Source organism: Pundamilia nyererei, unplaced genomic scaffold, assembly GCF_000239375.1.
Source record: "Pundamilia nyererei isolate P.nyererei 1_Seehausen unplaced genomic scaffold, PunNye1.0 scaffold00003, whole genome shotgun sequence".
In the NCBI taxonomy this organism is placed as follows: domain Eukaryota; kingdom Metazoa; phylum Chordata; class Actinopteri; order Cichliformes; family Cichlidae; genus Pundamilia; species Pundamilia nyererei.
The window spans coordinates 2,921,628-2,934,801 of record NW_005187404.1 but is presented as its reverse complement, the minus strand read 5'-3'; the positions used below and the strand labels follow the sequence as shown (position 1 = coordinate 2,934,801).

General features: G+C 39.0%; 1 protein-coding gene across 4 annotated transcripts in view; it reads left to right on the top strand.

The window, feature by feature from the left end:
* Positions 1-13,174, top strand: part of st3gal4 (ST3 beta-galactoside alpha-2,3-sialyltransferase 4) — a 47,426-nt gene that overhangs the window by 22,590 nt on the left and 11,662 nt on the right. For 2 of the 4 annotated variants that reach the window (XM_013911097.1, XM_013911099.1), the window contains exons 2-4: positions 3,097-3,164; positions 7,012-7,081; positions 12,960-13,041. In XM_013911097.1, coding sequence (XP_013766551.1) covers positions 7,060-7,081; positions 12,960-13,041 — 104 coding nt within the window. In that variant the 5' untranslated portion in view covers positions 3,097-3,164; positions 7,012-7,059. Of the gene's footprint in view, positions 1-2,953; positions 3,165-7,011; positions 7,082-12,959; positions 13,042-13,174 lie in introns of those variants that run through there. The other 2 variants (XM_013911092.1, XM_013911100.1) reach the window with 2 other exon arrangements.

Sequence of the window (13,174 nt, the reverse complement as noted above, 5' to 3'; positions counted from 1 at the left end):
GCGTTAACTTTTATAAGTGGAAAAGTGTTAGTGTTCGTCCTCCAGCTTCACTGTTTATGTTATGCTAACATAGCTGTGTCGCCAGCGATCACGTAGCACATCATTATATACCAGCTAGCCCAACTTCAGTAACCCTACAAATGTCACTGCTGTTTAGTTTCCTGTCTTCATTTATGTTGGAAGTGATAGCAGAGCTGTACGTTTGAATTTTTTCAGAAATCTCTGTCAGAACATACTATATCATGCTTAGGTAACTAGCGAAACTAGCGAGCTAACTTCTGCTAGCTTCCTGCTAACTTCTAACTTCGTTAAATGTAATAAATTTTGTTTTCATGGATGCCTGGAAGTTAAACTTCATAGTTACACCTGGTAAAGCAGCAATGCTGATCGTTTTATTAAAGATGAAAGAATTTAGACAGTTTTGAACACTCAGTGATGCTGCAGTGTTCGTTTGACCTGAAGTATACGGAGTTTAGGACCCAGATTACTCCAAGACTTAAGAGCATCTTAGTCCGACAAATACGACAATAATGACAGCCGCTTGCATGTTCTGCAAAAACATGTGCTTTGTCGTGTATCTGACGGACAAACACCAAACCAGTTCCACATCACTGAAGTTGCACCATTTTTACAAACCAATTCTGGTTCATCTGTTTCACTCAACAATCGGCCATGTGCGTATGAAAACAAAGGCACTGCGCATGCGCGTTTTCTCATATTCTATCGCGATATTTCATTTTCCTATCGTTGCCTAACATTATACCGGTATTACTGTGAACGGTATAATATGGCCCAGTCCTACCCTGGTTTATGTTACGCTAACATAGCTGTGTCGCTAGCGATCAACTAGCACATCATTATATACCAGCTAGTCCAACTTCAGTAACCTGACAAAAGTCACTGCTGTTTAGTTTTCTGTCTTCATTTATGTTGGAATGTAGGTGGAAACCAGCTAGCTAACTTCTAACTCAGCCACACTGATCGTTTTATTAAAGATGAAAGAATTTAGATAGTTTGTAACTCGCAGTGATGCTGCTGAGTTCCTTTGACTTTGGGATATGCAGCGGAGTTTGGACCTGGAAACGGCTAATGACATCAGACTTAAAGACCGGATAGCATTTCTATTGCTTAATACATAATTGTGTTGTGAATATTGATCCTTAATCTGTATAAATGCATATGGTTCAGAAAAATTATAGTAATTACAAAATGGTACATTTCAGGCTAGAATGGCTAAGGGGAACCTGTCAGTAGTGGAACGAAAGAGGAGGAGCAGGGAGTATCAAAAAAGGAGAAAAAAAATTAACAGCCACCCTGAGTTGAAGAAAGAGTTTTTCATAAAGGAAAGGCACAAAAGCCCCGTACTTCTCCAGCAAAAACCATAAATTATTAAAAAATGTTACACCTGGGAGATTGGACCAAAACTTGGTGAGACAGCCAAACTTTGTGCAACAATTATATTTAAATATATTTTTGAAAAATCAAAAAATATATTTTAGAAAATTAAAGCCTGTTTTGTCCCTAATCTCAGGAATCACTGATCTACTGTACATTCTGAAATTATGATAATGTCACTGATGTGGCAACTTAGCCAATCCAGATAATTTGATATTTTATCATCTATCACTCAAAATGCTTACTCTACAGTGAGCATAAAAGACCCTTAAGTATGCTTATTGCTGCCAGAGGTATACAGATAGCGTGCTTCTAGCTGTTTGTAGGAGTCTTTCCTCAGGGTGTTTTAAAATACTTGTTGACTTTTGTGGATTCCAACTATTGCATTAAAAACTGTTGCTCTCTGTTTTTTGCCTAACAGTTTGACACGACATGATGGTAAAATTACAATATTTATTTTAATTGTCAGATCCAGTTACATTATGTAAGTTTACTGTAGTTATTGTGATCTGTTTGCTAAAGTATGAAAATGACAAACCCATTGAATCCGCCCGGGGTACAAGGATATCATGGTGATGTCTGTACGAAGACATGTTCTCACACTGGTTCAAAATGAATGAACAGGGCAAACACGAGTGAGTGAAATTACCATTGATCATATTCTTACTCACAAGGCCTGTAACACAGTAATATAAAAATAATAATGGATTGCATTTATATAGCGCTTTTCTAGACACTCAAAGCGCTTTACAGTTCCACTATTCATTCACTCTCACATTCACACACTGGTGGAGGCAAACCACAGTTGTAGCCACAGCTGCCCTGGGGCAGACTGATAGAAGCGAGGCTGCCATATCGCACCATCGGCCCCTCAGGCCAACACCAGTAGGCGGTAGGGTGAAGTGTCTTGCCCAAGGACACAACGACCAGGACAGACAGACCCGGGGATCAAACCGGCAACCTTCTGGTTACAAGATGAGCTTCCCAACCCCTTGAATACCTTAACTAACCTTAAATACAGAGCACATATGTTGCAGTTATCTTAACCAGTGATCACATTAGCTTAAGTATTAATGATAAGTATTGCTTTGCCAGCCCTGACTTTCCTTGAGAATTTTGGTGGAAACAGTTTAAACCAATACATCACTGACAACAAATTTCCCATGGAGTACTGTTGCTGGAATTACTTCCCCTGTGCTTTTCCGTGGTAGCTGCCTGACTCATCTATAATCACTGCAGTCTGTGACTGGCCTCTTAAGTGGTCTGTCTGGATTTCTTTCCTGATCCATGATTAGACTTACAGTGATACTTTAAGGAGCATCTGTGGTGAAGGGCATTTCTGATAGGACTAAACCTTCATCTGGCTCTGCTCTGTTTGCCCTTAACATCCTGTGGAAGTTTTATTTCAGTACCAGTCAGCCTATTTCTCCACTCTGCCATCGCTCCACCCTTCCTCTAGACTGTATCTCACGCAGACAGCTATTGTGCATCTATAGTTCATTCATCCCACAGCAATACAGTAATTTGCTATCCATGTTTCTTATTTAGTTTGCTTACTTTCTCTTCATAGCTGGAATTTGGACATGGTTCTTTAGTTAGTTTGGAGACGAGGAGAAAAGGATATGAAAAGTTAATATGTTTACTGTGCAGGCTTTCTCTGTTTGCCTTTATATGACTGATCGCAGTTTCATTTTACTGCAGGGAAAATCCCAGACTGATTACATAGGAACAACTGAGGACCCAGCCTTTTGAAATGAAAGAAGAAAAAGGTAAGATGTCCTGTTTGTTTGTTTTAAACCACTGGTTGGTTCCTGAGGAGCTTTGTTTCATTTAGTGATCAGTGTGCAAGTGTTAATAAAGACATTTGTTAGGAGAATGTGTAATTATGGTGCATTTAAAAGTCTTAAAATGGTCTTGCATACCCAACCAAATTTCTGTTAATGTTCCGTACAGCAGTATTTCCATTTTTGAATGTAGAAGTGTGAAAAATGTCACTGTATCACTGAAAATGTCACTTAAGTGGCAATTTAGCTGATCTGGACAATTTGATCTCAAGTAACTATCAATAAAAATGTTTCATTTGCGGTGAGCACAAAAGTAGCATGCTTCTAGCTGTTTGTAGGAGTTTTTAAGAGAGTTTTGTGGATTTTTTAAGATTGCACAAAAGCTGTACGTCTCTGTTTTGAGCACCAGAACATACCATTAGCCAGAACATAACAGTAAATCACAATATGTATTCCATCCTCTTGTAGTGGCGGGTGAGGCTCCAGTAATGCTCACTACCCACAGCAGTTGCTTGCGGCAAGATACGTTGCAGTTGCCGTGTCAGATAGTGATGTAGCTGGCCTGAATGCTCTTGATGGTGCTTGTGTAGGATGTGGTGAGGTTGGGAGAAGGGAAGCTTCCTTCCTTCAGCTGTATCACAAAGTTCACTCTCTGCTGAGATATCTTTGATAAGGAGTTCTTCAGTTATGTGCAAGGAAGTTGGTGGTCCAAACCATCTCCACAGCAGAGCCGTTGATGATGAGCAAGGGTGGGATGTATGCTGACTCATCATTGCTGCTTATCATGTCCTGCACAGTTGTGTCATCAGCATACTTCATGATGTGGTTGAGGTTGTGTGACTTAGCACAGTCATGAGTCAGCAGAGTGAAAAGCAGAGGTGTTAACACACGGCCCTGTGGAGCGCTCTGTCAGAAAGTCCACAGTGAACGTAACACATAGGGCTCTTACAGTTACAGTTATCTCCTCTCTGTCTGCGATGTCAACAGCAAAAACTCAGGAATGGCATCACATAAACATCAGGTTAATCAGCTTAGTAGGATAGTGCAGAGCCCAAAAGTGTGAGGTTGTGAGTTGAAAGCTTTAGTTTGTCTCCTTTTATGCTAAAACAATTCTTGAACTTTGTATTGCTAGAAAGTCTAACAGTGACATCCGGGCAGTGTTTAGGAAGTACCTCGATCTGACATCATTGTAATGTCTGCAAGATCTGTTCAATTTTAACTCTAAGTCTTTTTTTTTTAAACTATGGCTCGACTGCCAAACAAACTGTTGAAATAGTTGCAGGGTTAGCAAAGGAAACGGGGAAGCAGCTTTTAGTTCATGTCTGAACTAACAAATCAATTTGTTCAGAGAGTAACTGAGTTTATTTAAGTGAAACATCTGAAGCAAACAAATGGCTCCACAACAGTCCAGCACAACAATGAGTACAAGCGTAGAACATGTTCATCCTGTAATTCTGTGGACAGCAGGAGACCACAGTGAGGTGGAGAGGAGAAAACAAAATAACTGTGTTTTATCAAAGAAAATACAGTTGCGTTACAAGCGTGCGCCTGTCCACATTCTTCAGTTCTTTTGTGTTTTCCTGAACAATAACACAGGATCTGGAGCTGGATAGGAAGCTGGCTTCATATACACACACACACACACACACACACACACACACACACACACACACACACACACACACCTATATAACTCGTCCCTGATTCAGTTGGCAGCAGCATTATATTAAATTTCATGTTGGGAGATAACCATTTTTTTTACTGTAAGTGCCCTGACTGGCCTACAGTGTTAAGAAATTTGTACCAGTATTATATTACTGTTAATGTAGCAAATGCATGTGCACCCATGTGTATCCTAAAATAGACGTTCTGCTTTGCACTCCTTCCGCTGATTCTGAAGCATGGGCAGGCATGCTAAACTGTTTCTGAAGGACTCTGGCTTCTGTCACAAATCAGATAATAGATAAGATGTGCATTACTGAACCAAGCACAAAGTGCTAAAAATGACACTATATCCTTTCGTTCAGTGACCAGTTTATTATGAATCCGACATGGTCCAATTATAGTTTTTACTAGTTTTGTATACTTTCTTATCTTGGTTGTGTGCTTCAAGTCATTGTCCTATTGCAAAATGAACCTTTATCACACTCTGAGATCCAGAGCACTGTAGAGCAGGTTATCATCAAGGATGTCTCTGTACATTGTTGCATTCATTTTTCCATTTACCCCCACTATTGTCCTAGTTCCTGGTGCTGCAAAACATCCCCAGAGCATGATGCTATGCTTTACTGTAGGGATGGCATTTCCACAGTGATGAACGGTGCCTGGTTTTCCCCAGACCCGAGCATTCTCTTTCCTAGCGTGTGACATACCGGCAATTTGTCATGTCCCGAGGCATCTCATAGCAATGCGAAAGGTACCCTTTGGCGTCCTTATGATACGCTCCAGATTCTCAGTTGAATCCAATAGAATGCTGCTCGCAGCGGTAACACACGCTCCAGCCCTTACCCTAACCTTAACCCTAACCATAACCTTAACCCAGTCAGATAGTGTTTTCCAAAGCGATTCATGATCAGAGAGTAAAACACATTTGCATGTATAGATTCATTCCAAACGGCTCTCATGCCTCTGAATGCGTAACATCCTGACGATTTATCTTATCGCATGGGTATGTGACGAGTTGGGATGAGAACATGTTGTCTAGACATGATGCTTGGCATCCAGACCAAAGACTTTAATCTTTGTTTCATCAAACCAAAGAATTTTGTTTCTCGTGGTCTGAAAGTCCTTCAGATGCCTTTTAATAAAAGTATAAAAAAAATTGTAAAAATGCTTAACTGTATAACTTTCAGAACTGCTTGGAGAGTGGTGAGAATGATGTTTCTGATGTAAGAAATTACATCTAAACATTACTAAAGCAACTGAGAAAAAATGCAAGGAAATAAAGTATCTACAGTTCTGACTGACAAAAGTACAAGCTGTTTTGATGAGTTGTGAGATTCAAGTAAGAAGTGCATCAGCATAATTACAAATATATTTAGTTGTGAAGTATATGTAGATAAAAATAATGAGAAATGCAATTGAGTGGGGAGAAAAGTGTTTCTGATTTGAGAACTGCATTAAGAGTAGTGAGACAACTTCTGGATGTGAGAACTGCATCAAAGTGATTGACGTTATGTAATTTTTCACAGCCTCTTCTTTGGTTTTATCAAAACCTTTGTAACTCCTACATCCATACATACAGGTCATTTTGAAATACTTTCACCCTAAACCTCTTGGTGGTTCACTTTGTTCTAGACTGAAAACTAAAACAGATTATGAGCTTTGAGCTTGTGAACTACGGAATGCACTATTAGAGTTATTAAAGTTTTATACTTTCTAACGAGTCTTTCAAAGGTCTAATTTTATACTTATTTTAGTGAATTAAAATGGTTTTTTTGTGATTAGTTTTTAGTTTAGTTTCAGCTAATTACAATAACCTTGTGCACTACTAATACATTTGAAATCTCTGGACTTTATTGAAAGTTTTAAAGAGCGCTTCAAGGCTTATTTGTATAGGTTTGCTTTTAGCTAGTGCACACTGTTGTGTGTTTTAATTTTAACTTAGAGTATTTTTAGCTGTTGCTTGTAGTTGTGAAATGCGTTGTGATCCTTTTTTTTTAAATGCTTTGAACACATTTACATATGTGTGCAAAATGCTCTACATCTTAGTTTTCATGTCATTTGACTTTCAGATCACATTTTCAGTTGTTTTTTGTTTTGTTTTTTTACAGTAAAGGCAGTGTCATATGTGCAAATATTTGAGCTTTCTTATTCCTGTACCTACTATCAGGGTGACCACATATTGTGAAGTCATGAGAGGCTCAGCGAGCATGTGAAGATGTCCCAGAAGGCAACTAAAAGTAAGCCTTTTTGCTGTCTGTGATTGTTATTTTTGTTTTTTAGATGCTGTTGTTGTATTTTCATTGCATTTTTTTTTTACTTATTGTCTTAAGATCTTTTTTATGATTTTCTCTGTGTGAACAGCAAATTTGAGGATTGGGATTTTTAACATGCCCTAAATTCACTGTTGTTTAATGTGAGATACTGAGAGGTCGAACTGGACTTCTTGAATATTGTAGAACTTATCAGTACTATCACTTATCATCAGAACAATTTGGTTACCAGTGAGTCTTTGTCAAACAGTAACCATAATTCTGTTTAAGTCAGCATACAAATCGTGTTAGTTAAAGCAGTCCAGGCCTTGTTATTTGAATGATTCAACAGGTCTGCCAGTAATCAGGCCTGAGTGTGTTTAGTGAAACTGAACTCAGCTTTACAAAAAACCTGTTTAATCACAGTTAATTCATGATTTAACAAGGGGGCAGGGTTAATTACTTTTTCACACAAGACCAGATAGGTTTTGATAACTTTTTTCGCTTACAAACTACATTTTGTTTTGACTCAGCTTATCTTATATTATCTAATATTACCGTTTGTTTAATTATCTGAAACATATAAGTGTGTGACAAATATGCAAAAAAATAGGGAATTTAAGACGGGGGGGAAACACTTTTTCGAACCACTGTAAAATGTTACCAAAGGCTGTTGCTGGCTTTTCTCTTTACACTTTAAAAACTTTAGCGTTAAATGAATTTTGTAGCAATTTCCATGTATTCCGTGTATAATTTATTGCATGTATTTTTGCACATAAACCACTCATAACACTACAACGTATTCTTTTAAACTTGCATCAGGCTAAGTCAGGCTAAGTATATTTATCTGTTTTCAAACACCGTGCAGCACTTACTGGCTGTAATTTATTACTGAATGGAGTCCTTATCTAACTGTCAGAAAGACAGTGGTTAAAATTACCTTCCAAACTCTCTTTTTAATGGTCCTTGGGTTTATTGTTCAATGCCTTGTTATAGATGAAGCTTAAAATATTTAATCACACCTTAAATTGCCCCAAACTTCCCGCTATTAGTCCAGTTAGCAGGAAAAAACCTTTATTTACTGTACAGTGTAGCTTTACCACTGAACCTGATGAGAAGAAAGTCCAAGCACAGCAATCTTTGGAGCAGGGGTAGGCAACCTTTTTGATGGCGGGTGCCATTTAAAATTTCCTCAGAAGTCAGTGTACCATATGATTGTATTAGCAATAAATTTAATAACGCTCTATGTTAACAGTTACACACTATATAGAACCACTTTATAGAATTATATTTGTTTGCAGATGTTGGCAGCTATCAGCGAATAGTTATCAGCTATTTTGAAACAAAAAAAGACACTTTTTATCCATAACAAGAACTCTATAACAGCAAATTAACTGTACAACAAAAAATACAAATGCTATTTATGGTCTCCTCACAACAATGATAAGAAAAATAAACTGGGCCAATATGGCATGTTTGTTAATACACATATTAATCTGATCTCTGGTCTCCCACTCAGAGACACAGGTCTCCGAGTGTCCAGCATTCAGACAGCTACCCGAGGACACTCATTAGAGATGGACCGATCCAATATTACGTATCGGTCCGATACTGACGTAAATTACTGGATCGGATATCGGAGAGAAATAAAAAATGTAATCCGATCCATTAAATATCAAAAAAGCACCTCACAAAACTTGCGACATGGCGTAACTCGGCCCATAACCGTTGCACGTCGGAGCAGTGTGCTCACATGATAGAGCGGCTGTGTGTATTTGGAACCTCACTACCAAACTCAGAGGAAGTTATCCAAGAGAGAAGTTAAGCAAGTGTGTAAGTTCATCTCTGAATGTTTGTAAAGCATTCCTGCGTTAAGCTTAACAACCAATATATGGAGCGACTGCCTCTCTCTCCCTCTCTCTCCTGCTGCTACTTCAAACGTGAAACTGATTAATGATCAGCTGATCGGCTTTCCTGTCGCGACTCCGTCTCTCTTGTTTGCTTTTTGGCACACATTCGCGCCAGAAAGAGGAAACCAGCAGCTGAACAACAGCAGCACGTTTAAGCTTGATAAGCTGTTGTTAGAATTTATTTAATATTACTTTCTACACCAGGATCTTTTTCTACGTAGCTGACGGCTGGTAACTGTGCAGGGGCGGATCTAGCAAAGTTTAGCCAGGGGGGCCGATAGGGCATTAACAGGGAAAATGGGGCACAAAGACATACTTTTCTTTCTTATTCTCATTTAAAATGTCGAGCTTTTAATAAATAATTATCTGAATCTTACACCCAAAGTTTTAATCTGATGTAAAATGTATAGAAGTCCATTACTGTATATAGTAACTGTTAAGTCTAATATACCCTAGTAAGCTATAGTACTTTTTCCTTTGGGAAGGTACCATCTGTGCAGTCTGCAGTTCTGTTGAAGAAAGATGTTGAATCTATTTAATTATTCTTGAAAAATAATTTAATTCTGTGCATTTTTGTTTTCACACTGCATCAAATTAAAGTTGATTACGTTGATTAAGCATCATGAGGTGGAGGGTGGGGGGTGGTTTCCTTTTTTTTTTTTGCTGGGAGTTTGCAACCCTATTAGTTAGGTTGCTTAATATTTCTGCTAAGTGCTCTTTAAAATACCAGAATAGGAAGGATTGTGTAGGTTTAAGTTTATTAGATTTATCAGTATTGCTGAACTATGAAATATTTTGGGTGCAGTGTATTTTTTACATACAGGTATAACGGAATAGCTTTAGTGTTGTTGTTTATTTAAACTTGAGTATGAACTTATAAAAAATGCAGCAAGATATTAAAAAACAGTTTTATTGATTAAAAAATACACTATATCGGATTCATATCGGTATTGGCAGATATACAAATTTATGATATCGGTAGCGGACATAAAAAAGTGGTATCGTGCCATCTCTAACACTCATGTGAGAGAAATGTGGAGCCAAATACTGTCAATAAGGCCTCTGCAATGTTGTGAAGACAGTTAAACTTGTCAGGTAGTGATGTCCAGCTGGTGAAAATGCAAGCTCCATGAACACGCACAGCTGTGGATTCCAGCTGCTTCGATGTTGCATTAACTGGTATTAACTCAGCCAGTTAATGCGAGACAAATCCAGCTGCTCATTAAAGATTTCTGGTTTGATCAGAAAAGAAAACATTGGTCCATACACCTGAAAGTCCCAAAAACGCATTGTGTCTCGAGTCTACGGATGTATCCGTGTATTTCCATGGTGCTGATGCTGCGCTGAGCGGACAGCTCCTCAGTTTCCTCTTTCTGGCGCAAAGTGGGCGATAAACAAACAAGAGAGAAAAGCCAATCAGCTGATCATTGATCAGTTTCATGATTAAAGTAGCAACAGGAGAGAGAGAATGAGAGAAGAGGCAGCTGTGCAGCGTAAAGACAGAATAACTCCACCTCCGTCTTTTTCCATTCTAGCTGAAGTCCGGGACAAACTGCGTCCCTTCTCAGCTCAACACGAAATGCATAATAATTTCTCTGAATGTGGGACGGTTGGCAACTCTACTAACTAACCTTATAAATAAAATAAAGTTCACTATCAGTAACATCATAGCACCCACCCAGCTGTATAGAAACTCCGTCATGCTAGCTAGCACGCAGTACGAGTTATTGTAACTGACTGTAAAAAGTCAGCACAACGAAAATAAACTGCACCTAAACTTGGTTTATATCTCAACCAGATGGACTGTAGTCATAACTTCTTACCTGAAGTTCAGTTCACACTCAGACCGGTGGCCGCCTCGGGTTTCTCCTCCTCCTGCCTCCCCTCTCCCTCGTCCACCTGCCAGCCTCCACCACTTGTTAATTTTACTGAATCTGTGGAAGCTACGCCATAGCCACCACCAAACAACTGAGTTATTTTTACACACCGGCCAGCAACTGGCCAATCCACCACCTTTCATTTATACCGTTACAAAAAAAAATCATCGGCCCACCGAGCAAATGCCTGGTATGCCTGATGGCCAGTCCAGCTATGGTCGTGCCATCAGTTAAGTGCCACAGTTGGCACGCGTGCCTAGGGTTGCCGACCCCTGCTTTAGAGTAATTTCATGGAGATGTTGTTAAAAAGAAAAAGAAAACTTCTGATGCTCCCAAGTGCACATTAACATAAGTCCAGTATATCAAATGATACTCATATGCAACCCTCATTCCATACATGTGCTATGTAAAATGTAAATAAAAAGAGAATGCAATGAACCCATATGTCATTCACAATAGAACATAGAAAACATATTGAATGTTGAAACTTAGAAATTTGCCATTTTATGAACAAAATAAGTCATTTTGAATTTGGTGGCAGCAGCACGTTCAAAAAAGTTGGGTAACAGCTGTGTTTACCACTGTGTAGTATCCTTGTTTCTCTTCTTCTTTGACTTTGTTGTATTTTTGGTTTCATGATCAACTGTTTTCAGTTGATGAAAGGTTTGGAGTGCTGTTCAGCACATGGTCAAAGGAGCTTGCACCTCTCATCCGAGAAGCTTCTTCAGTTCTAAGGTCAGATGGTGGGGAGTCCCTGATTTAAACCTAGTGGGAGTGACCCCCCACAGAGGGACAAAAGGACCCCCTGATGATGCTCTAATCGCCTGAGCCAAGGTGTGAAACTGGGCGTGGGTCCCAATCAGCCAGGGTTTCGGGTGAGCTCATTGTGAAACCTGGCCCCACCTTATTATGCAAATTCCTGAGATCAGATGGCCCAGGATGTGAGTGGGCGTTAAGGCGCCTGGGGAGGGAACTCAAAACTGGATTATAGATGGCAGAGAGTTGGTGTCGTAAACCACCGCCTCTGTTCAAAGATGGTCGCTCACAGTGGACATAGATGGCTTCGTTCACTCCTCTTTCAAACCATCTGTCCTCTCTGTCCAAGATGTGAACATTGGCATCCTCGAAAGGGGATGCCAATGTTCACATGTTTGACCTTAGAACTGAAGAAGCTTCTCGGATGAGAGGTGAAACGTCTTCAAGCAACTTAAAGAAGTCCAGACGCTTTTCTTTGCAAGCTCCTTTGACTACAATGACCTGGATGACTGAGAACCTTCACAGACATACTGTTCAGCACATGTACTTTTCTGCTATGAAACTGTTGTAACAGAGGTGGTATGTGGTTTAGCATCGTCTTGCTAAAATATGCACAACCTTTCCTGAAAGACACATTTTCTGGATTGGAGCATATGTTGATCTTAAACCTGTATATACACTTTCAAATTTCAGAAATGGTTTGTAGACAGATTTTTTTGCAGATTGATGAACCTCTGCCCAGCTTTACTTCTGTCAAACTGCCTCTCTAAGGTGCTCTTTTTATTCCCAATCATGTAACTAACATGTAGTCAACTAACCGAATTAGTTGCAAAATGTTCCCCTAGCTGTTTCTTTTTAGCACCACTGACTTTTTGAGCCCTTTGTTGCCATCGTTTTCTAATATTTTTCATGAAAAAGTAGAATATCTCAGTTTAAACATTTGTTATATGTTCTGTTGTGAATAAAATATGTGTTTATGAGATTTGCAAGTTTTTTCAGTGTATTTAAAGAATTCAAACCATTTTTGAGAACATCGTATCGTAATTTGTGATCTTCACTCTTTGCTGTTAAAAATAAATCCTAGCAGATGGACAGTTTCCTATAAGCCTTTGCATTTGTCTTAATTTGGAAAGTGATATTTGAATGAAAATCAGTTTCATTGGCATTGCCCGTACACCTGTTTCAAAATGGCATGTCAGAAAAAGCAAACAACATAATTTGCATAGAAGAAGACTGAGCATTGTCTCTCAGGTGTTGCCAGAAACTGACTCTACTTTTATACCCTGATATGTTTGCTTCTGTTTTTGTCTTTGTCTGCTCCAGTATGGTGGCCTAGGCTTCTCCCAGTTCTCCTGTTCTTCGTCACCTTTGTCATGTTCTACTGTTCGTATGCCTTGATTCAGAGGTAATCTCACACAAAGACACACTCTAACACAAACATGTCTTTCTTTCTTTCTTTCTTTCTTTCTTTCTTTCTTTCTTTCTTTCTTTCTTTCTTTCTTTCTTTCTTTCTTTCTTTCTTTCTTTCTTTCTTTCTT